This window comes from Larimichthys crocea, chromosome XII (assembly GCF_000972845.2).
Source record: "Larimichthys crocea isolate SSNF chromosome XII, L_crocea_2.0, whole genome shotgun sequence".
NCBI lineage: Eukaryota > Metazoa > Chordata > Actinopteri > Sciaenidae > Larimichthys > Larimichthys crocea.
This window is the reverse complement of record NC_040022.1, coordinates 12552196-12573532: the sequence shown is the minus strand read 5'-3', so window position 1 is coordinate 12573532 and position 21337 is coordinate 12552196. Positions and strand designations below refer to the sequence as shown.

At 43.1% G+C, this 21337-nt stretch overlaps 1 protein-coding gene across 6 annotated transcripts in view; it reads left to right on the top strand.

Annotated features, from left to right (window-relative positions):
* Window positions 1-21337, top strand: part of nfixb (nuclear factor I/Xb) — a 134464-nt gene that overhangs the window by 16446 nt on the left and 96681 nt on the right. For 2 of the 6 annotated variants that reach the window (XM_019272717.2, XM_019272732.2), the window contains one exon: window positions 1022-1057. The exons of the other annotated variants lie outside the window; for them this stretch is intronic. In XM_019272717.2, coding sequence (XP_019128262.1) covers window positions 1022-1057 — 36 coding nt within the window. The remainder of the gene's footprint in view (window positions 1-1021; window positions 1058-21337) is intronic. 6 annotated transcript variants of the gene reach the window in all.

Genomic DNA, 21337 nt, shown 5'->3' with positions numbered 1-21337 from the left:
CCCCAACACACACACACACACACACACACACACACACACACTGTGTTATTTATCATAAAAATTAAAAATTCATATGTGTGTGTGTGTGTGTGTGTGTGTGTGTGTATGTGTGTGTTGAGGAAGAAACAACTTCCTTCTCGGTACAAACAGCACCAGCAGCCCTCGCTCTTTCCACACACACACACACACTCACACACACAGTTTCTCTCTCTCTCTCACACACACACACACACACACTCAGCATTCCCTTGCAGCTCCGTCTGCAGATGGAAAGGCACATTTTGTTTATTTAATTGCTGTTAATAATTAAAAATTCGAGCTTGGACCTCAGATATGGCAACAATTGTAAACAATCAAATGAATTATTAACTGTGATAAAAGCCTTGCTGAAGAGAGAGTGAGAGTGAGAGAGAGAGAGAAAGAGAGAGAGAGAGAGAGAGAGAGAGAGAGTAGCGTGCTGGGATGAGATGCACGGTGCGTAATGGAAGTAAATTACGGGCAGAGCCTTGAGAGAAGTGTGTGTGTGCGAGTGTGTTGTGTTTGTGTTGTAAGTGTGTTGTTCATGTTGATCTAACTTTATAACTCACATCCATATTCCGACATTTTGAGAGTCAGACACAGATCTCAGGTCTGTGAGGAGAAGCTGGAACTCTCTGCAGCGCCTCATGTTTTTTCATTTCTCATGCATCCATTTCAAAAACATGACGCCGATCACTCACACGGACGTCATTGGCTTTATTTCTCTTTGATTTGATCTCCTCTCATGATTTCCACTCGGTGATATCATCATTTTCTCTGCGCTCGCTGCAGGCCGCAGTGACGCAGCACCTCCTCATTGCATTTTTCAATGTGTTCTCTTGGTAGCATTCTGCAGCTCGTAATGTTGTCATCTCACACTGTTTTCACTGGTGCGACATTTTAACTTATTCCTTCCCTCCCTCCCCCCTCCCTCCCTCCCCTCTGCCCGCCTGGACGCTGACCCCTGCTCTCCTCGCCTCTTAACACCCTCTCAACACTAAAGTATTACCCTACTCACCTTCTAAACAATGCCTTAGTGGTAAGTCCTATTTAGTCCCTATTTATTCCGCATTAGGTGTGTGTGTGTTTTCATATATTCCACCCTGACGTAATGTTTATTTATTTATTTATTTTTTATATTTTGTGGTGCTCGTGCAGGGCCGCTGCACGCTGACCTGCACCTGGAAATATTCTGAGGCCCGTGCACGAGAGAGAAAAGAACAAATTATTATTCTTATTACACACACACACACACACACACACACACACACACCATGAAAAGTTGCATTTTTCTCTTTGTGTGTGTTTTTGCAGTCTGGTCTCACCGGACACACTTGTTCTCCTTTCTTTCTTTCTTTCTTTCTTTCTTTCTTTCTTTCTTTCTTTTTTTTGTTGCAGTCACACTGCAAAATCTTAAAAAATAGAAAAAAAATCAAATGATTGCACAACAAATATCAGATCGTACTTTTTGGTGCAGCAGTGAATGACGTCACAAATATTACCGTCCTGACCAAAAAAATTAAATAATTAAAAATAAATAAATACAGAAGCCCTAAGCAGTCATGCATTGGTACATTTTATTTATTCTTTTTTTTCCATGATAATGAGTTCATTTCATTTCATCAAGTTATTTAGGTCATTATCTCCAAATAAAAAATGTTGTTATCCTGAAATAATGGAATAATTTTTTTCTCGAGATATCAGAATAACTAATACGAGATATCGAGAAAACAAAAGGATAGTATATTGTATCAATGCCAGAAACGTCAGTCAGTGTTACAATGTCAAAAGGAGAAAAAGTATATGAATCATCATCAGCACGGCGTGACCTGCGTGATGGAAATCTCAGGTGATCCTGTTTGATTCATTATCTTTAGCTCTCATATTAATTTTGTTGTTATCTCAGGGAAAACACAGTCTTGTTATCTCGAGATCTCACGAAAAAATGTGTCCCGTCATCTCGGGATAACAACATTTGTTATTTCGAGATAATGACATAAATAACTCAAGATCTCAAGAAAACAGATGAAATTAATGAGAAATCAGAGGAAATAAAATATAGGAATGTTTGACCGCTAAGGGCTTCCATATAAAACATCAGCCTACATTTGAAAAAGTCAGTTAAATTATAATTTAAATCAATTTAAGACCAGAACTGGCGCTGAACTTTTCCCCTTCAGGCCTCAGCTTCCCATCAGCCTCAGTGCAGGCTAATTATCGGGCAGGTCATTTTTCCCGACCTCCCTGACGAACAGTGTGGACCCATCCTGTTCTGGGGTTCTGTTTTTCTTTTTTTTAGTTTAAAGTCACCTCAGTGTTTCGGGTCACATGACGCATGGCTCCGTCCTCCTCCCAGACTTTGTTTCTCGGCTCTATATGAGGATGGATTATGTTTTTCTTACGTCACCAGCAGAGTCCTCGTCCTCCTTATCAGAGAGCTGTTTTCACTGAAAATATCAAAGCGGTATATAAAGAGAGAGGAGAGGAGGGGAAGCATGTGATTAAATGAGTGTAATCAGTGTCAGGACTTTCAAGCATTTAATTTTAAATTCACACATATTTGGTGAGGTGGCCCTTACCCCTTCCTCTCCCTCTCCCTCCCCCTCTCTGTCTCTTCCCAAGGCCTGCAAAATGAGTTGGAACAGCTGTTCGGACGATTAAAATCTGATGGAACCGCAGTCTGAATAAACAGAAAAACGTTGGATTTTTTTCAGAATTAAAGACACGCCGACATGCGTGCGCATGCACCGTACATGCAAAACGCACAGCTCAAACCTCTGGTTGAGGTGTTCTTCGTGGTTAGCGCTGGATTAGCCCGGATGCCAGTTTCCAGGCGACTGCGTCTCACCTTTATTCTTTTTCTAAAAAGCAGGCACCAAAGTCACATTGTGAGGAGTTAAAAGCTGCTCTCAGATAGGCCTAACTTTAAGTATCACTGCTGGTTCTGCTTCAGTTGCATACAAACTTAAACATTTGTCTTAATTCTATATACTCAGCTGCAGCAATGCCAGCAAGGAGAAGTTTAATTTAGGTTCTCGTGACCCCGGCAGCCAGTAAAGCACTCTGCTTTTTGGCCGGCAGACAGAAGAATGAACTCATAGTGCATTTGATTGACAGGTAGGGCTGATCTATTGTGCTCGCTTGTAACTGAGTTGTGTGTGCACACGTGTAAGAGGGGAAGACAGGCTGGGAGTAGAAGGGTTTGAAATCGGAGTCCCCTGATTGGCCGCGCTGCTGTTTTGTGCTGCGCAGGCAGCGCCGGATCCTTTCCCCCGTTCATCACGGGACACCAGGAGGTCATAATGCCAGACGCTTTGCCTGGGACACCGTGTTCCTTTTTACTTATTCATTCACGCCACGCAGCCGGTTACAGGCCAATCCACTGGAACAACCAGCATCATTAAAAGATCTTAAATGTTTTACACGTTGCACTCTTGGCTCATCTGAGGTGGCATTTTTTCTGTGTTTGTGTCCTCCTTCCTTCGCTGCCAACAAAGGTCACCGGCCTAAAACCAGCCTCAGATGTTCGCTTTTTGTTATCGTTGCAGCTCCAGTATCATAGATGATTCATCCTAAGCATACAACAGAGGGGGTTGTGAAGGTTTCTATGACGATTGATATACATTTTCTGCTTTCATTATCAGCTGGTGGCCGAGGGGGGCCACCGTGCGTCAGCAGGAACGATTTTACGTTTTTTGGTCTCACAAAAAAATTCAGAGCTCTCTTTGGTGGCGAAGACAAAGACGAGATGAGCCGGGCTCCTTTTTGGCAGCGGTGGATATAGATTTGAATTAAGTAGCATGTAGTTTTTATCTCGCGCTGCATGCAGAGAGAGGCACAAACCAACTGTGTCTCATTCAGTATCAGCACAGCTGTCCCAGCATCCGTGGAGAATGGATTCCTACTGCTACTGCCATGGGAGGCTCCAGCCAAGAAGAATGGGAGGATATCCAGTGTGTGCGCTTGTGTTTTAAAAGGAAGGCGAGGAGTGAGAGGAGAGAGGAGAGAGTAATGGTGTGCTGGTGTGTGTGTGTGTGTGTGTGTGTGTGTGTGTGTGTGTGTGTGTGATTTAGCATGTGTGTGTCATGTTGTCTCCACCCGCCTCACTTTTCCTTCACTCATGTCACCTCTGGCATGGATTAGTCTTTGGCACAACGCTGGCAGTGCCAGTGGCCCCAGCGCGGTTCTGTGGTCGCTGATATGTTGTGCTGTTGCCATGGCTACTGAACACGCACACACAAACACACACACACACACACACACACACACACGGGTGCTAAATTACATAATTGAGCTAGAATATACAGAGGAACACAAAATACTTAGTGTACAATATGAGAGCAGAGAAAGGGAAGAGGGCTGGGGGTGGTGGTGGTGGTGGGGGTAGAGTGTAGTGTGTATGAAGGAGGAGGGCTGTCTCAATTTAGAAACCACCAAGACAAAGTGTGCCTTTACCCGACCGAACCATGAGGGCAAAACAGAACTACATGGTGAATATTTGAGAGCTTTGTCAGAGTTAGTACAGCGTGTTCTTTCCTCTGAATTTTGAGTCATAAATCTAAATAACAGTGCTGCCATTATGCAGATATTTGGAACATTGTAACAACCAATCTGAGGAGAAGGTGTTTGTGGTGACACACAAGTGGTGTGTGTGTGCGTGTGTGTGTGTGTGAAAGAATGAGGCAGAGTGGGAGAAATCTACAGCGTTTGTATATGAGAAAGAGGGCGTGGCGCCTTAGGTTTATACTGATACACCATGAAGCATACACATATTTCTTCCTCCTCCTTCTGGGCTTCAGTTTGTTTTGAATAGATCTTATATCTGCGAGAGTGTCTGTGATTTGTTAAGGCACCATTTCCGTCACGCTTGGATTACACTGGAGCAGGCTTCGAGGGCGAAAAAGCTTTGAAATGTAAAGTGGCATATCATTTTGGATTGATGAGTCTGTCTGTGAAGAGCCACAGTTGTCTGAAGACAATGATTTGGATGAAAACAGTCACACCGGATATGTCTTTTTCACTAAAAGTTCAGTAGCCATGTAAAAAAAAACATAAAACAGCATCAAGTCCCTCCTCCTTCACCGAGCAATGATTGGCTCCTAGGTTCATTGTGATGTCACAAAATCCTGCTGGTACGTATGCACCTTACATCAAAGCGACAACCTCTGTGTCTGTGAAGTGAAGCCAGTGTGGAAGTGCCAAAAACTGCAATTCCTTGAATGTCCACTTGAGGCTGGCTCCAGAAGTGAGTCAGTCTCCATAAGTCCCCATGTCCAAATGTCCAACTTCACAGCAGAAATAAACATGTTTACAGCCTGGTACAAAAAACAGTTTTGGTCTCTATAGCTAATTTCCCTCACCTGTTCACATTATATTAAGGCTTAAAGTTATGCAGGATTAAGAGCGTGGACGCTTTGATTGACAGGTGGGTGTCATCAGAGGTGGCTTGTTTGAGCAACCAGGCCCACCCACACTCCACCTCTTTGCCTTTGCAAGATAGTGGTAGCCAGAGCCACCACACGAGCTTCAGAAACCTGTGGGTGACGTCACAGAAACTACGTCCATGTTTTATACAGTCCATGCTCAAACCGAGCGATGAGAGACACTAAAGAAAAAAAAAACATGGAACAATAGACTCATACAAGCAGCTCAGCTGTGTTAATCTGATATTATCTGTCACGTGCTTGCAAAATTAATAGCAGTTATTTATTTACCCCAAAGCTGCGAGGGGTGAGGCCGGTAGCACAAAACTGTCATTGCTATAAAGGATTGCAGTCAATAAAGTCACATTACGGATTGTAAAGTGAACAATTGTGGTACATTTTGCAGTGTTTAGTTAATTTTGTTCAGCGTCTAGTGCTGCAGAAGACAGACTGAGAGATGTGTCTGAGTGTGCTTTGTTCTTGCATTGAATACATTTGAACCAATGCCAGTATCAACACACGGAGAGAACGTTGACAATAATTCATTCTCTGTTCTTTCTTTCTTAATCAACAAGTAACGTTTCCGTAAAGACAAGCTGTATGATATCGACTTTCCAAGATCCACAAACAGGGACGTATGGTCGTATGGAGCAAAACAAGTAACATGTAATATCGGTCTGTCACAGGTCAACAGGAATAGATAGAGAGTTGTTGTTGCGGATCATTGACAGCCCACTCAAGGTCACTTCAGTGTGGGCAATCTGGGCATGTTGTTTGGCCTGTCCTGCCTGTCTGTCTGACCTACATCTCACTGCACTGGCTAAATATATACAGTAGACCCCTCATTACAAAGCTTCCAGATTAATCTGGATGAAATCTGAGCACCGTTTCACTCTGCAGCCTTCTCTTCACAAGCTTCCCCAGGCTGTCTTTCCATCTCAGTCAGTCTCTCACACACGCACTCACTATGCCAGAAACAAACCAAAAAAATATGGTGCATGCATACATGTGAATAAGACAGAAGCTGCAGCCACAATAGATCTACCCATTCAGAAACAAACCCTCTGTGCATTCAGACTTTACAATGCATCTGTTGGAATGTAAGCCAAGCTATCTGTGCACAAGCTATATTTTGCGCTGCCTCATGCATAACACACCTGCACGTCCTTAATCACATGAGGCACAGGTGTGCATTCTTAAAAAAAACACCCAGTATAACTGGTACCGTGTGTGTGTGTGTGTGTGTGTGTGTGTGTGTGTGTGTGTGTGCGTGCTAAAAAAAAAAACCCAGCCATGTCAGATGAACTCAGTGTTCAATGATCTCACCTAACGTGTTCCAACTGTTTATTTGAATAGATTTTTAATAAGATCTAAATTGTTACTCAACACTCTTGTGTTAAATCTAGCTATTCTAATAGCTAACTATTATTTTTTATATTATTTTTATTATATTTTATATTATTTTTTTATTTTTAATTTGAGCTAATTATATGCAACTTAACCCTTCAACAGTTTGACATGTACTTCAGCTAACAGTTTGAGCTCTTTAGCTAATAATTTCAGCTAACTATTTCACCATTAGCCAATCTTTCAGCTAACTATTTTCATGCAGTTGTTACTAATAACTGTTGAGTTGACTGTTACTGTCATTACCTTTAACCATTTCAGCTTGCTAACTAATGTTCACACCCTTTAAATGATGACACTTTGTGTCCAGGTGTTACTGCTTGGATTTTTTTCTCTTTAAATTATATTGTGTTTTTTTTGTTTTTTTCTAATTAGTTGAGCTACTCTCCAATCTTTTTCATGTTGCCCCTGGCAACTGCAGAAGTACCTCCTGGGGCATGAATCCCCCTGGTTGGGAATAACTGATACAGGAAGCCAGCAAAACACACTCAACAATTCATCTATGCCCCCTCCCATGTTCCAACCATCCATCCATCCTTTTATTACCAGGCAACATAAACATCTCTGCACACCTGGTGAAGCCTGGAGAGGCGCAATCATTTGGACACAAAGGACAAAGACTTAATTGGGCCGCAGTTAATTAGGAAGTGACAGTGATGTTGGGGATTGTTCATTTGTCAGGGGATGACATCACGCGGTGACGCCATCCGATGATGTTATAGCATTCATTAGCTTTTCACCGCTTCTTTGGCTTTCCTTTAAGCGGACGAGGGATAAAGAGGCATTGATTGGCTCGTTGATTGTACCTCAAATTTCCCGAGGCTTTCTTTCATCATCACGCTACATTACCTCATGCTGCTGTAGCACGGGCAAAACAGTTCCAAGTAGAGAGTCCTGGATGTGCTGATCTAGCACAGGAGATGAAAACAGTGACCACGCATGGAGTATAATCCACGTTGGCTCTTTAGCAGATAAGATTATGAGCCCAGCTATGATTGTATCCATGACTTCAACTAAGCATGGACTCTGGAGATCTGCTTTTATTCTCTTTCTCTCACACACATGGCTTAAAGCTTGTGATTGGCCCTAATAGGCATTTATAGGGTTAATGTTGGAGGGAAAATCTTTTCCTGTCTTGGGGGTGGGTGGAGGAACGTTGACGCTTGGAGGCTTATGAACCCGCAAGTCAAACAGTAATGAAAACAGTTGTGACCTGATTTCAAGAGCCGGGGAAAAAGACAGAGTTTAGATGGGGAAGGAGGATTTGAAGTTAGAGACAAAGAAAGACACAGCAGTGTTAGGACGTCAGAGCTGCGAGCTTTGCTGCCTTTCTTCTTTCCTTTCTTCGTCCTCTCTCGCGCGCCTGCTTACTTGCACGCTCGCTCGTGTTCCCTTTCATTTCTTCCTGTTACCTTTCCTCTCTGTTTCTGTCTGTGTATCTAATTCGGCCACCCTGTCCGGCAAGGAATAGCTGTCACCCCAGGGAACAAAGCGCTAGATCTTGCTCTTTGGAGCAGGAAGTTGGCACGGGGCCAAGGGTGGAAAATCTATACTCGGTTGCATAATATAACATATCTTTACCTCAGATGAACTCTGAGGAGGCCTGGCAGCTGTGAGCAAACAGGGCTGGAGGGCGGGAGTTTGTGTGTTATTAACTGACTCTGTTTGTGTGGAAGTGTCTGTGTATGTGTTGGGTATGAGTGCGCGCTCTATGCTTCTTGTGACTTGTGTTTGCTGGCTGGTGCAGCAGGCCCGGGGCTGTTTGAGACCCCCTTGACAGTGAAGCAGAGTACAGTATAGTCAAATAGACCCTTGTTGAACTAAAAAGCCAGGATCAGAGTACAGTAGAGTTGAGTGGAAGAGACAGAGGCCAAGCAGGGCTCAGGGTTAGACTCAAACACAACTCTGTGGCTTCTCCTTTTGGCCCCCGCCAGCCAGTAACTACTATCCTGACTACAGCTGTGCCGTACTCTGCAAGGGAATTCAGATATAAACTTTCTGCTCTGTTTAGGCTCAGAGAAATAGCTGCAGGATTAGTATGCGTTACATGGAAAGTTGTATATTTGAGTGGAAAATTCAGTGCAGGATGAGGATTTCATGTCACTGCTAAAATATAAAATGCAGATGGGCCAGATTAAATTTTACCTGCAGAGTTCATGCAGTGGGACAGTGTCTGCTCCTCAAACACTCTTTGTGACAGTTTAGAAATTAACTTCCACGCCGCTCTCCTGTTATGAAGACGTCTCTGAGTTCAAGTCTTACAGGAGCTCTTGTCGTGATGTGATCGCCTGCAACCACTGTGACGGAGAAACAGCGCTCGGCGCTCCTCTTTTGTGCAGCTCCCGTTCTTACGGAGACACCGAGGCACCCAGAGAGCGGTCGCCTGTCTGAGCCGCTGTCAGTCTCTTTGGCGTGCACGTCAACGTCTCGAGAAAAAGCCCCACGTGAAACTCAAACCAGGCTCATTATGGTCATCATCTGGAATAAGGCGCAATCATCTCGGCCACCTGTGTCAAGCTGCGGTGGAGAAAGACTCCTGTAGGCCTTATGGACCTGTCTGCTGGAGTCACATATCAATTCACACACATTTACTCTATTCATCATGTTATTTTTTGGATTTTTTTGAAATCCCCCTGCCTTGTTTTTCCTCTCCATCTGCACACCTGAATAGAAACATTTCCAAACTAGAGTTAGCACTCATAAGGGGACCACAAATTGACTGTATATTGCAGCCAGGCTGTGGAGATTTACGATGAAGTGAATAGGGATGGTGTGGGCGGGTATGCAGAGGTGCATATTATGGGTTTTTTTTTTTTAATACGTGAAGCAGCTGAAGGCCTTGAGAAAGATGTAGAGGAGTGAGACGACGGCAGAATTCTTTTTCTCTTTTCGCTTCAGAGAGATTGTTGAAAGAAATTCAGCACAAAGAGAAAAAGAAGAAGAGGGAAAGAAGAGAGGGAAATGGGCGGGAATGAAAGAGGCCATAGTCTGTGTATTGTAAATACAGTAGACTGGGGAGCACTCCACGTCCTTTTATTTTTTCGAGCAGCATGATTTGTTTGATTTACTCTCTATCAATCAGCAGAGGATGTATTTAAACGAACTTGAAGTATATTTGAGAAAGCCTCTTTATAGCTGTGGCTGTTTGTATTCTCCTCTTACTTTCCTTGGAAGCAGACCGTGATTAAAACAGACGATATAGGCGTATTGTATTTCCTAGGGGATTGGAAGGAATGCAAATGCATCATAACCATATTATACTAGTTAGGAGCGGTGCGTGGTGCCAAGCCTCTGGATACAGGAGAGAGTAGACGCAGTTACACTAAAGGGAACCGAGTCCCACAAAGAGCCAGAATCCCACAACTGCAACAACACGAGAGGATATCTGACACTGTTGGACTATATTTGACATTTCATAGGATACACACAGTACCAAAAAGCCTCTGCATAAAAAGCTCAGTTTTTACTCTCTGTGCGAAACTTTAACAGAGGAAACCCCAAAAAAAGTTTCTCTCTCTGTGTGTGTGTGCAATGCGTGTGTGTGTGTGTGTGTGTGTGTGGATGTGTGTCCGAGCGTCGCAGAATCCGTTTGGCATTTTTGTTGTGAGGGAAGCATGTTGCTGGTGGGACTTTGGCCTGCACAATCCCTCCTCTGTTAAAACAATGCGGCAGTTGTCCTCCCTAACCTAATTACTCCCTCCCGGGGGAGAAAGGCAACAGCACCAAATCCCATAGTTAGGAGCTCTGATCTGGGCTCTGCTGTAAGAAAAGGCCTTATTCATTTCCCTCCCTCCTTCCAGCACACACACACACACACACACACACAGACACACACACACTTTTATTTTTCACTGCGATCGGGTTTGGTCTGATAGACGCTAATTATGCTCTAATATATCCTGATATTTCTCTTGTTATCTGTTTTCCTTGTCATCCTAACAGTTTAATTGTTGTTGTAAATGTATTAATGCTGAGGACACGATTGCATCTGACGGTTGTGAAATGCCGTTTTGCAACAACTTAGTTCTAAACTGTCCTCTGATGCATTCGTACATGTAATGACCCAGTTTGGGTGAAAATACCTGCAGCACTGACACAGTACTAGGTTAATGGTGTCAGTGTTATTCACCCAAAGTGAAATGTAGTTATTCTGCCTCACTGTCAGACACAAGAAGCTGAAGTTTCACCTTCAAGTGTCACAAATTTAAAACTGTAATCACTAACAAATGGTGACATGTCAGTTTAAAATGAACTACAACAGTCAACAACCATAAATAATAAGAAATGTAAGAAACACTTAACAGCCCATTTTTAAAATATTTTCATAACCTTTGTATAGAAAAGACATGACAGATGAACATTAGCCAGCTCATTGAAAACGCCCCTCACATGTAAGGGGGGAAAGAAAGAAAAACCCAAACTCTTTCCATAGGATTCTATGCTTGTCCATTTATTCAGATACATGTATGCTAAATTTATAATTTTATAATAAATGTTTATCGGAAAAGTTGTTGAGGTGTCATGAACGTCACCTCTGCTCTGAGATGTAGTCAAAAAAATATATGTTGCTATATCTGAACAACTGACAGTCTTGAGCGTACTCATGGTTGCTGAGTAAAAGTAGTTAGGCCCAATCAGGATCAGTTTTTAGTTTCAGTGGCTGAAATGTGACTCAATCATTAAAAGTGATATTCAAATCTAAAAAAGTGGAAACTTATTACCAATCAGTAACAAACAGTGACGTGAGTTTAAAAAGAGCTGCAACAGTCACAAATCATAAATAACCCCCAAATGAATATAAGAATACTATTTATTAACTATTTTTCAAAAAGACAAAACATCAACAAACGATTTAACCCGCTGAACGAAACCAAGCCAAACCATTGGTGTACTCTTCTCCACTGGTTTCATCCATTTATAACGCTACAAAATGTGTAATTATACAATAAACAAAACGGAAAAATACAAAAATGGAGGTGTCATAAGGAGCTCTACTCTGAGATGTAGTCAAGAAAGAGTTGCCATATCTGAACAGCACATTGTCTTTATTGTTATTACTCATGGTGCTGGGTAAATGTACACAGGTACGTTTGGGTACATTTTTACCAAGTGTTCATGTTTTTTTTTTACATGACTGAAATAAAGTGTTCATTTTGACAAGAAGCTGGAGTTTTAAAAGTTGACAGTCAAAGCTGTAAGTGACAAATGTACTATTAAAAATCAGTAACAAATAGTTACATGTAAGTTTTTTTTAAACAGACAATAACCCAGCGTTATTATAAGATAGTATTCATAACCTTTGTGGTAGAAAACACAGGACACCTGCCTCATCTAACCCCGCCCCTCACATGTAAGGGGGAAAAAGAAAGAAAACAAACTCTTCTCCACAGATTTCTATAGTCATCCATTTATACTGTTACAAAATGTGTAACTATGCAATAAACAGACTAAAATGAAAAAGTCGTTGAAGCCATGAGAGTCCTTGTGAAGGAAGGGCTGTTATATCTGAACAACCCATTGTGTTTTTTAACTCATGGGTGCAGGGTAAACATACCCAGGTACCTACCTTACCCAGGGTTCATGTTATTTCTTCAGTGTTAGTGTTAGACAACAGAAGCGTAAAACATGCTGCAGAGCTGTCACAAACGTAAGCTGTGGCTTGATTTTCATTCAGAGCAGAGCACTGAATGACTTCTTTAGCTTCTCTCTGGGTTGAGTTGTTGACCCAAACTGGAAAAGACAACTTGTGCTTTGCTCTTCATCTCATTATCTAATTATGTGTAAAAATAGAGAGTTTGAAACAAACCCTCTTGTTTCTTGCATTCATCAGTGTAATCAGAGTCATTTGTAGGAAGTGACTGGAAACATTTGGACTAAAAATACTCGGCGCGGACGCTTCTTTTGTGGCTTCACGTCTCTTTCTTTTGTTTTGCCTTTCTCGCCCTCCGTAACCTCCCGTCTCTCATCGCTGCCCGCCGTCGCTCACTGGCACCGCTGTAGGGTTTAAAAAACTTTATTACTGTAACTTCAGTCGAGGAAGTAAGCATAGGAAGAGGGATGTGTGTGTGCGTGTGTGTGTGTAGTGGCATTCACTGAAAAAGAGCAGAGGGTGTTGAGGTCTTAATTCTCCCTCAGCGAACCTGTTTGGTTTTGTTTATTTGTCTATCCTCTCTCAGGAAGATTAGAGCAGCCATTGTGTGCAGGCTTGGGAAATAAAGCTTGAAGTTTATATTTGGAGATTGTTGCGGTGCTGCGTTGTTGGTGTAGACTGTTAGGGTTTAGACGTCTGTTTGTTTTCTCTGGAAAAAGAAAGTTCCATTTGTTGCAGCCGAGATGGAGACCTGTTCACACAGCGTCAGTGAAACCGCTGCTCTCACTTGCATCTTCTGTATTATGACGTTTCAGAGGCTTCCATTGACTTTGTGGCTATTTTCGTTCATTGTGTTCCACGCTCGGAGGTGGAAGTGTAGCACAGCACATGTCCTGGTGTACTCGGGGCATATAAGGAGATGGCAGTGTTTGCCTGTGTGTGTGTGTGTGTGTGTGTGTGTGTGTCTGGTCTTGCAGTGTTTGTCTTAGGCCGAGCTCCTTTCCTGTGGTGTGTGTGTGTGGGCTTCGATGTGTCCAGCTTGTGTGGATCCTGCGCCCCTGTTTGCGCGGCTCCACACTCGCCCTACGGCACAAGCGGAAGCTGTGCTTTAACAGCATTAGCAAGGCTCTTCCTTCACACACACACACACACACACACACACACACACACACATACACACATACACACACCCCTCCATGTTAACCCTGTCACTGTCCTCACGTCCCCCCTTTTTTTCCCCTATCCATTCATTGCCCTCTGTATCTTTGTTCACAGCTCATCAATTGAAATGTTTTCCGTCCTAAATTCGATTCTCCGTCTTTGTTAACTCTTCAGCTCCCTGCAGCCGCCTGCTCTGATCTCTATTTGCTGCTAATTTATGAACCTCTGCTGTTTATTCAGCCCTTGTGCCAACTCGTGAAACCTGCCTGTCAGTGGCAGCCATGATTGACTTTCTCTCACATTAATAACCCCTTCATTCTCATTCAAGCTCGCAGTAAATTTGTTAACCCCTCATTGTGCTGCAGCCCAGCACTTCCACAGATCCTAAAAATATTGATTTGCTGTGTTTTTCTTACATGAATTTGTAGTTTTCTCTGCACACACCTCATCACAGTGACATTTCTTTCCAAGCAGCCAAGGTTTGCAGCCATCATTAAATATGGATGCATGTAAACATTTTAAAGAATGTAAATTGAATGCAAATTCTTTCCATATTCTTTAATTCATACTTTGTTTTCTCTCCCCGTCCCTGCTCTCTTTGTCTTTATTCTATTCTTTTTGCCAGGAGATGTCCTTTATCAGGGCCCGTACAGACACATACAACCACACCTCTGTCAAATATTCGCCCCCGGTCGGTGCTTTTTGCCCACGGAGGGCACCAAACAAAGTAGAGGCCTACGGGCTGCGCGCTGAGCTTCTTGCTTCATTCATGGATCCATACAGAGGAGGACGTCAGATCGCGGGCTTTAATTAATAACTTATGGCTTATGGCCTAAGCTCAGTTACTTGGCTAATTTTAAATGGAAACGTATAAAGATAAAAATGAATATATAGACAGGAGGCCATAAGGGGGGGGGGGGGGGGGGGGGGGGGGGGGGGGTATGCACAGACGTGGAGGGTGAGACAGTGGGGGTTGTGAGTTAGGGATTGCGGCAAAGCATTTGCATAAAGGGCAGGGCAGCATGCCCAATGGTGGAAAAGGCTGGCATTACGCCTTTCAGACTGGCAGAGGGGGAAGACTGGAGAGAGAGACAGAGAGAGAGAGGGGGGGTGGGGGGTGGGGTTGGTGGGGGGTGGGGTGGGGGGGGGGGGGTATAGTCAATAGTGCATCCCTTGTTCAGAAAGAGGAGGTCCCTAGCTGTTGGCAGGAGAGCAGGCTAAATCTCTCGTTTGATTGTGTGCTAGATTGCCCCTTTATTTGTCTGATTGCAAAGCGTTCAACACTGCATTAGTAGTGGGCTTTGCTTTCCTGGAGCCTTATGCAGGAGGAGTTTTTCTGTCTTGGCCTGCTCCGTGATTGTCGCTGCACATATGCAGAGACTCAGAGTTTAGATTGTGTGCAATCAGCACATCAGGCAGCTCGAGGAAACTTTCTGACCTGCGTGTTTTTAATCCTTCTCCACCCTTTCATCCCCGAGCGTCCAGCTAAAGTTTTGATGCCATCTCAGATATTTATAATTTGCACAGCCTGAAGAAAGCTGCAGAGAAGCAGCCAGTGGCTTTTTTCCTGTCTACCTATCTATCTGTGTGTGTGTGTGTGTGTGTGTGTGTCTTACCCTCTGTCTCTCAGAGCCACAACACTGCTGTTCCCCTCATGCCGGCTGTGGTTGTGGTGATGTCATGGTAGTGGAGAGTGAAAGGGACGATTATTTAGCGCGGGCCTGTTATTTCTGGCCCTGCGTCTATAAGCACTGCATATAGAGTCTCGGCGCTCTCCACATCGCCGGCCACCCGCGGTCACTACGACCGCTAAGAGTGTGATGTCTGCAAACTCAATGTGACCACAAACCTTGATAACCCTCTTAATTCAGGCCTCTGTGGATGCTCGGCAACAGTGATGTGATGTTTCTGTGTACTCCAGTATGTCAGCACCAATAAAGGGATTTTTTTCAGTTTTTAATACTTGCTTGAATCCTAATTTAGTCCGAAAAAAAATCTATTCAGAATGATATGAAATGTAAAGGGATATTATCACATTCCAGGAGCATGTGCTTTGTATTTTTACTTCATAAATTAAATGATAAATACATTTTTTAATGATGTTCAAGCAGCCAGACATTGTTCCAGTAACGTTTCTAAACATACCAAATATGACGTTTGTTCAAAATAATACACAAAACATTTAGAATATTTCTCTTTGTTAGAAGATAACATCCAAAAAAATAAAAAAAAAGGACCAAAAGTAAAAATACTTCATTCCCTGTATTCTAATAATAAATAAAAGTATTCACCAGTAAAATATGCATATATGAAAGCAAAACACATTATTAAATTGTTATGCATGGAGGGATCAGTCAATAACGTTATAATGTGGAGCTGGTTCAAAGTGAAGTGTAAATTCAAGGAGTAAGTGTTTCTCAACACGGGGGACGAGCCACCTTCGAAGGGTCACAAGATGATTAATGAGGTCAGAAAGAAGAAAGAGCGAAATAATCTGATAAAGAAATGTGTCTTCATTTTTTGGACATATTTTTAATCTTTGCTCTTTGGGGGGGGTCTGATAATTTGAGCTTGTTTGGGAGTCGAAGAGTCTTTTAAATTAAACCATGTGAGGAGTTTAGATTAAAAAAAACTAGACTGCTATTTTCTAAGGGGTCTGGAGCCCTCTCCTGATCTTTAATAATGCATCATATTTTATGAGCTTTCATATTCCTAATGCAAAAAATGAGAAACTGCAACCAGGAGCTACAACTGTGGGATAAATGTCTCCTGAAATGCAGCAATTAAAAGTATGAAGTAACCGGAAATGGAATTAGTCGAGTAAAGTACTTCCAAATTGTACTTAATTACAGTACTTGAGTAAATGCACTCAGTTGGGTTGCTGGAGGAGAATAATGCAATTTGTGTGACACTCAGTCAGTGAATAAGATTATTTTTCCCAACTTTAGCACTAATTAGTGGGAAATTTGAGAAATCATTTAAATTTTTAAGAGGGTAATTAATCAAGCAGCATTAATCAGAAAACAGGTTAAGGTTGTTTGGCATGAAGTTGAAGTATTTTAATGTATTCTAACTCCAATGAAGACTTTAAGGAGTACTCATGAAGTCAGTGTGAACCCGAACGTCATGCACCTGGTGAAGGGAGGGTGGGGGGAAAGCAGTGTTGCTCACCAGCTACACAAAAAGCTCCAACCTTACAGGAGCACGAGTGCACTTTCCAAACTTGACTAAAACTCTGAGCACTGATGGAGGACGTTCCACATCTCCTCTGTGCCGTGTTTGCAGTCGGGTTTACCTTTCAAAACGGGCAACAAACAAGCGGCGTTCTGCTCGAGTGCGCCGCTCGTCTCGGGTTTGAAAACACAATCGTGTTGTTTCAGCTCACTTTCTTCTCCCAGCAGTGTGTGTGAAAGGCTGTCGTTGGCATTTCACACTCATCTCTTTGAAAAGACGAGTAAAGCCCTACAGCTTTGTCGAGCGGCAAGTTAACACATGAACCTGGAGATCCTTTTCATTTCAGGCCGTGTTGAAATTTCTAATTCCAAGGGATCTTTTCATAAGAGGGGTTATGGTGTAACATCCCTCCGCTTTGAGCCTATTGATAAATCAGTGTGCTTGTAATTCTCTGTGATGTACGTCAACCAGACAGTGTGGATCAAAGATAATGTTGAAGGCCACCGGGCCCCCCTGCTCCTCCTATACTCTCGCAGTGATATGACATCTCACTTCCGCGAGGATAAAATAGTTTCTGACACGTTCATCAAAAATGCATCGCACTTCCATCAAACCAAAATAGCAGCGCAGGAATCAAAGAGAATGAATTTACTAAATGCATTTCTTTGTTGCAGGCCAGGCGCACCGTGTTTACCGATTACAGAGCTGGTTTTTACCAGGGTAGAAAATTAACACCCTCCACCAGCCAAATGCTGCTAAAAAGCTGGCTGCGGTTTGTAAGTTTGTCTCCTCCACCAGCCACTTTGGCAGGATTATTATTTGGATCTTGGTTGATGAAATTGTGGAAATGGGCTGTTGTATTTTTTTTTTTTAACTTTGAATTGTTCTATTTAAATCTAAAGAGGTGAAGCAACAACAAACGTCTTAGTCCGGTCTGTGTAGTATCACCGTTACTCGGCCTGCACTGGCAGCAGTGTGAGCAGCCGTAGTCTGTTGGCTGGCACAGTGAGAAAACACTCAGTCATGGCTGTTGTGGTGCTGAGTCGGCCTGCCCAGGCATGGCCAATCACTCACGTGTGCACACACACACACACACACACACACACACACACTTAGACATTAGTGAAGGCGTAGGGCGGTTCCTTCATCCAACAGCACATTCTTTCTAGACAGCGGCAGGCGGCTCAGGGGGGTTGAGAGGGAAGTGTTTGTGTGTACATGCATGCATCCATGCGTGCAAAAAAAAAAGGGTCATGAGGCGGTACACGGGCAGGCAGGTGAGTCCAGAGATACATGACTGTGACATCAGCAGATCCGTGTCAGTGAACAGCATGATGACCACGCGCTGCATTCAGTTCGGGTGGAATACATGTCAGCGTGTTCCTCCAACTCCTCCCACAGAAGCTCATCAATACTGTCATCTTCGTCCAAGAAGATCTGCACGTCCCGACGTGTACTATGCCTCCTCAAGCAGGAACAAATGTTATTTTATAAAATCTCTAAAGAGAATTGCAAAAACAAAATAGCCCGGAGTCATCTGGTTAACCTTGATCTCATTGCTTTTAGAGCATAATGTGTTTCTTTTCTTTTGCAGCACACAAAACCCTCAGTGTTCCTCATGTGAATTCATGTCTGTGTGTGTGTGTTTGTGTGTGCGTAGTTTGATTTGCGGTGCAAGATGGATCTGTATCTGCTGGAGCCAGGCCTCCATGTTAGAAATAAAAGAAGGAGTATCGTGGCTGATATTGGTTCTAGTTGCAGCTAGGATAAAACCAGGAGCTCCAGAGCCAGAGAGCCCCAGTTGGTTTTGCAGTGCAGTCAGGCAGCGGAGCCCCTTTGTGGGACTGGAATGTGCCATGCGTGCCTCTTCCTCGGCTGACCCTCCCTCCCCTCACACACACACACACACGCACACACACACACACACACGGCCCACCCTGGGCACGTTAGCACGCAGTCACCACAAATTGCTTGCAGATTTTTCACACATAGTAACGTGCTGGTTTGTAAACTTGGAGAAGTGCAACCGTCACAAGGCGCCGAGCTCCGTGGATCTTTACGCATCACACTCAGAACGTGGACTTCCCCTTGTCTTTAGAATGTAACCCTGTGCCCCCTCCCCTCTAATGATTAACAGCAGTGATTACTGTGTGTGATAATAACAGAGGGTCATACAGCAGCCACTGTAGCTTGTTCTGATTACAGTAAAAAACCACAGAAGAGATGAGCTGCTTTCTGTAGCATCAGGAACGAGTTCTGGATGAAAACCAGGAGACATACCTGCAATCTTCTGATTTCTAAATCCCTAAAAGGCAAATTCAGAAGGTTTCATAATTCTGTAGAAACTTAGAGTGAGTTCTAAGATTAAATAAGACACGTTTGAATAAAATATCCACATCTGGATGGATCCAAACTCTTTGTTTTTAATTTTCACTCCAGCAGCCTCGCTCGCACAGGCCTTAAGCGAATGATTGAACCTCTTTTCACCTCCTCACTCTGTCTCCTCCACCGCCTCCCAACCCCGCTCTGGCTCTCTGTCAGCGGTCCGAGCTTGGGGTTCAGAGGAAGCCGGCATCGGGCTCTGTCCAGGGTCAGGGACACTCAGTTGGGCAGGAGAGGACACGAGCAGAGCCAGCACAGAGCTGCACTAATGAAGGGCCAGGCGGGCCACGGAGGCCCCCGGGTTATGTGGACCTCGGTTTAATTGGTCTAATGAGATGCAGCTCATCCTCGGCGAGGTCAGGTACCGCAGGACAGAGCAGGACAAAGGCGCAGAGGCCTGCTGCTGGGCATTATGGGTCAGAAAGACGGAGGAGAGAGTTTGTTGGAAGTTTTGGAAATTTACAAGTGATGCCGAAATCTCATATTCAGGGCGTTGAAATTATTTAGATGAAAGATTTAAATGTTTGGAAAAGGAAACATTCAAATCAAGGATTTATCATAACAAAAAAAATAATGCATCTCACTGTGCCAGAGTTTTGATTATTTGGCTGGAGGATTTGGACTTTAAGCTCACTCGTACCTCCATCATTTCTTGGAAAGTCAGACGAGGATAAAAAAAATAAATTAAAAAAATCAGATTCTTCTAATTGCTCTGTAATTTTAATAATATAATGTTTAGCTTCATTGTTCAGGCATTCATGTGGAGTGTTTGACTTTTAAAGCGAACAGAGTGGTCTCCCGTTAGCTGCTTTATTAATAACAATATTAAATCTATAATATTGATGATTTATTTGCATTTTATTTCTGCATTTTAAAGCAACATGCAAACATGTAAGAAAACAAAATGACATTTATTTTATATGTGGAGCTGCAGAGCTCCACACTCAATAATAAAAAAAATGCTGTTAGACTCAAATTCCAATTTTCCACTTTAAATTATGATAAAATAATAAAAATGTAAATTATTAAGCAATAAAAAAAATGTTTGATGCTCTTCATGCAAATGAATAATAATCATTATACATATATGAGCTGTGTGAAGAGCTGGAGCTGAACACGCAGAGTGTGAGGCGTTCAGAGTCATAGGAAAGTCTTTTCTCTCCTCGCTGAAAGAGTTAATCTGAAGTTGGCAGCAGACTCCTCAGTCTCGGTCAGACGTGCAGAGAATCGAAAAATCAACGAGTTGAAAATCATTTCTTTTGTCTGTTCAATCCAGCTGCACGCACGACGTTCACGTCGAAGCGGGGCATTTTTTTTAAACACCGAGAAATATGTTTATTGTTCTTTTTTATGAAAATAAAAAATATAAAATAAAACAGAAACTCGCATTTAGATATTTAAATCTTTTTTTACATTTGTTTTCAAATCAGCACTAATCTGATTTAAAGAAGACGCACACACACACACACACACACACACACACACACACACACACTCAGAACTCTTTCCATCCACTGATCGTCACATGTGCAGCAGTCCCGGGTCATTCAGGGCCTTACAGGAAGGTGCACCTCCACACACACACACACACACACAGAGCATATTTACATGTGTTTCTCTTTGACGTCGTCTTTTAGTAACGGTGCAGCACAAATGTGTCGCTCGCGGGGCATGCCAGCTTTTTTTTTTCTCCTCCATCTTTTTTCATTTCCATGTTGTTGCTGGCAGACCCCGTCATCATGTCTTTACTCTTTTTGAAGTATTTATATGTGCGGCGCCCTGTGAGCAGAGAGGAGAGCAGAAGAAGCAGTGACGGTGCATTTTAACCGTGTTGGCTCAATCATGATGTAACAATAATCTAGACTTTAATTGGGCGGGTTGTGTTCTATTAAGAGGAGGCTCGCGCGGAGATTGTCATTTTTTAAAATTTTTTTTAATTTTCAGGCCTGACTTGTGACCCTAAATGCATCATGCGCAGACTGCACGCAGATTGGAAAGGTGTTTGCTCGTAAAAAAAAATATCAGTCCGACTCTTAATTGATAAAAACTCCGAATCAAAGTCCAGAGCGCATTTAGGCTCTCATTAAAAATATCCAGGGTGAGCAGATGAACCGGGAGCCGCCGTCCGTGGTGCGTTCAGGTCACTTCCATCGCGTAAATCAGCGTTCTCAGTTCTGCAGCC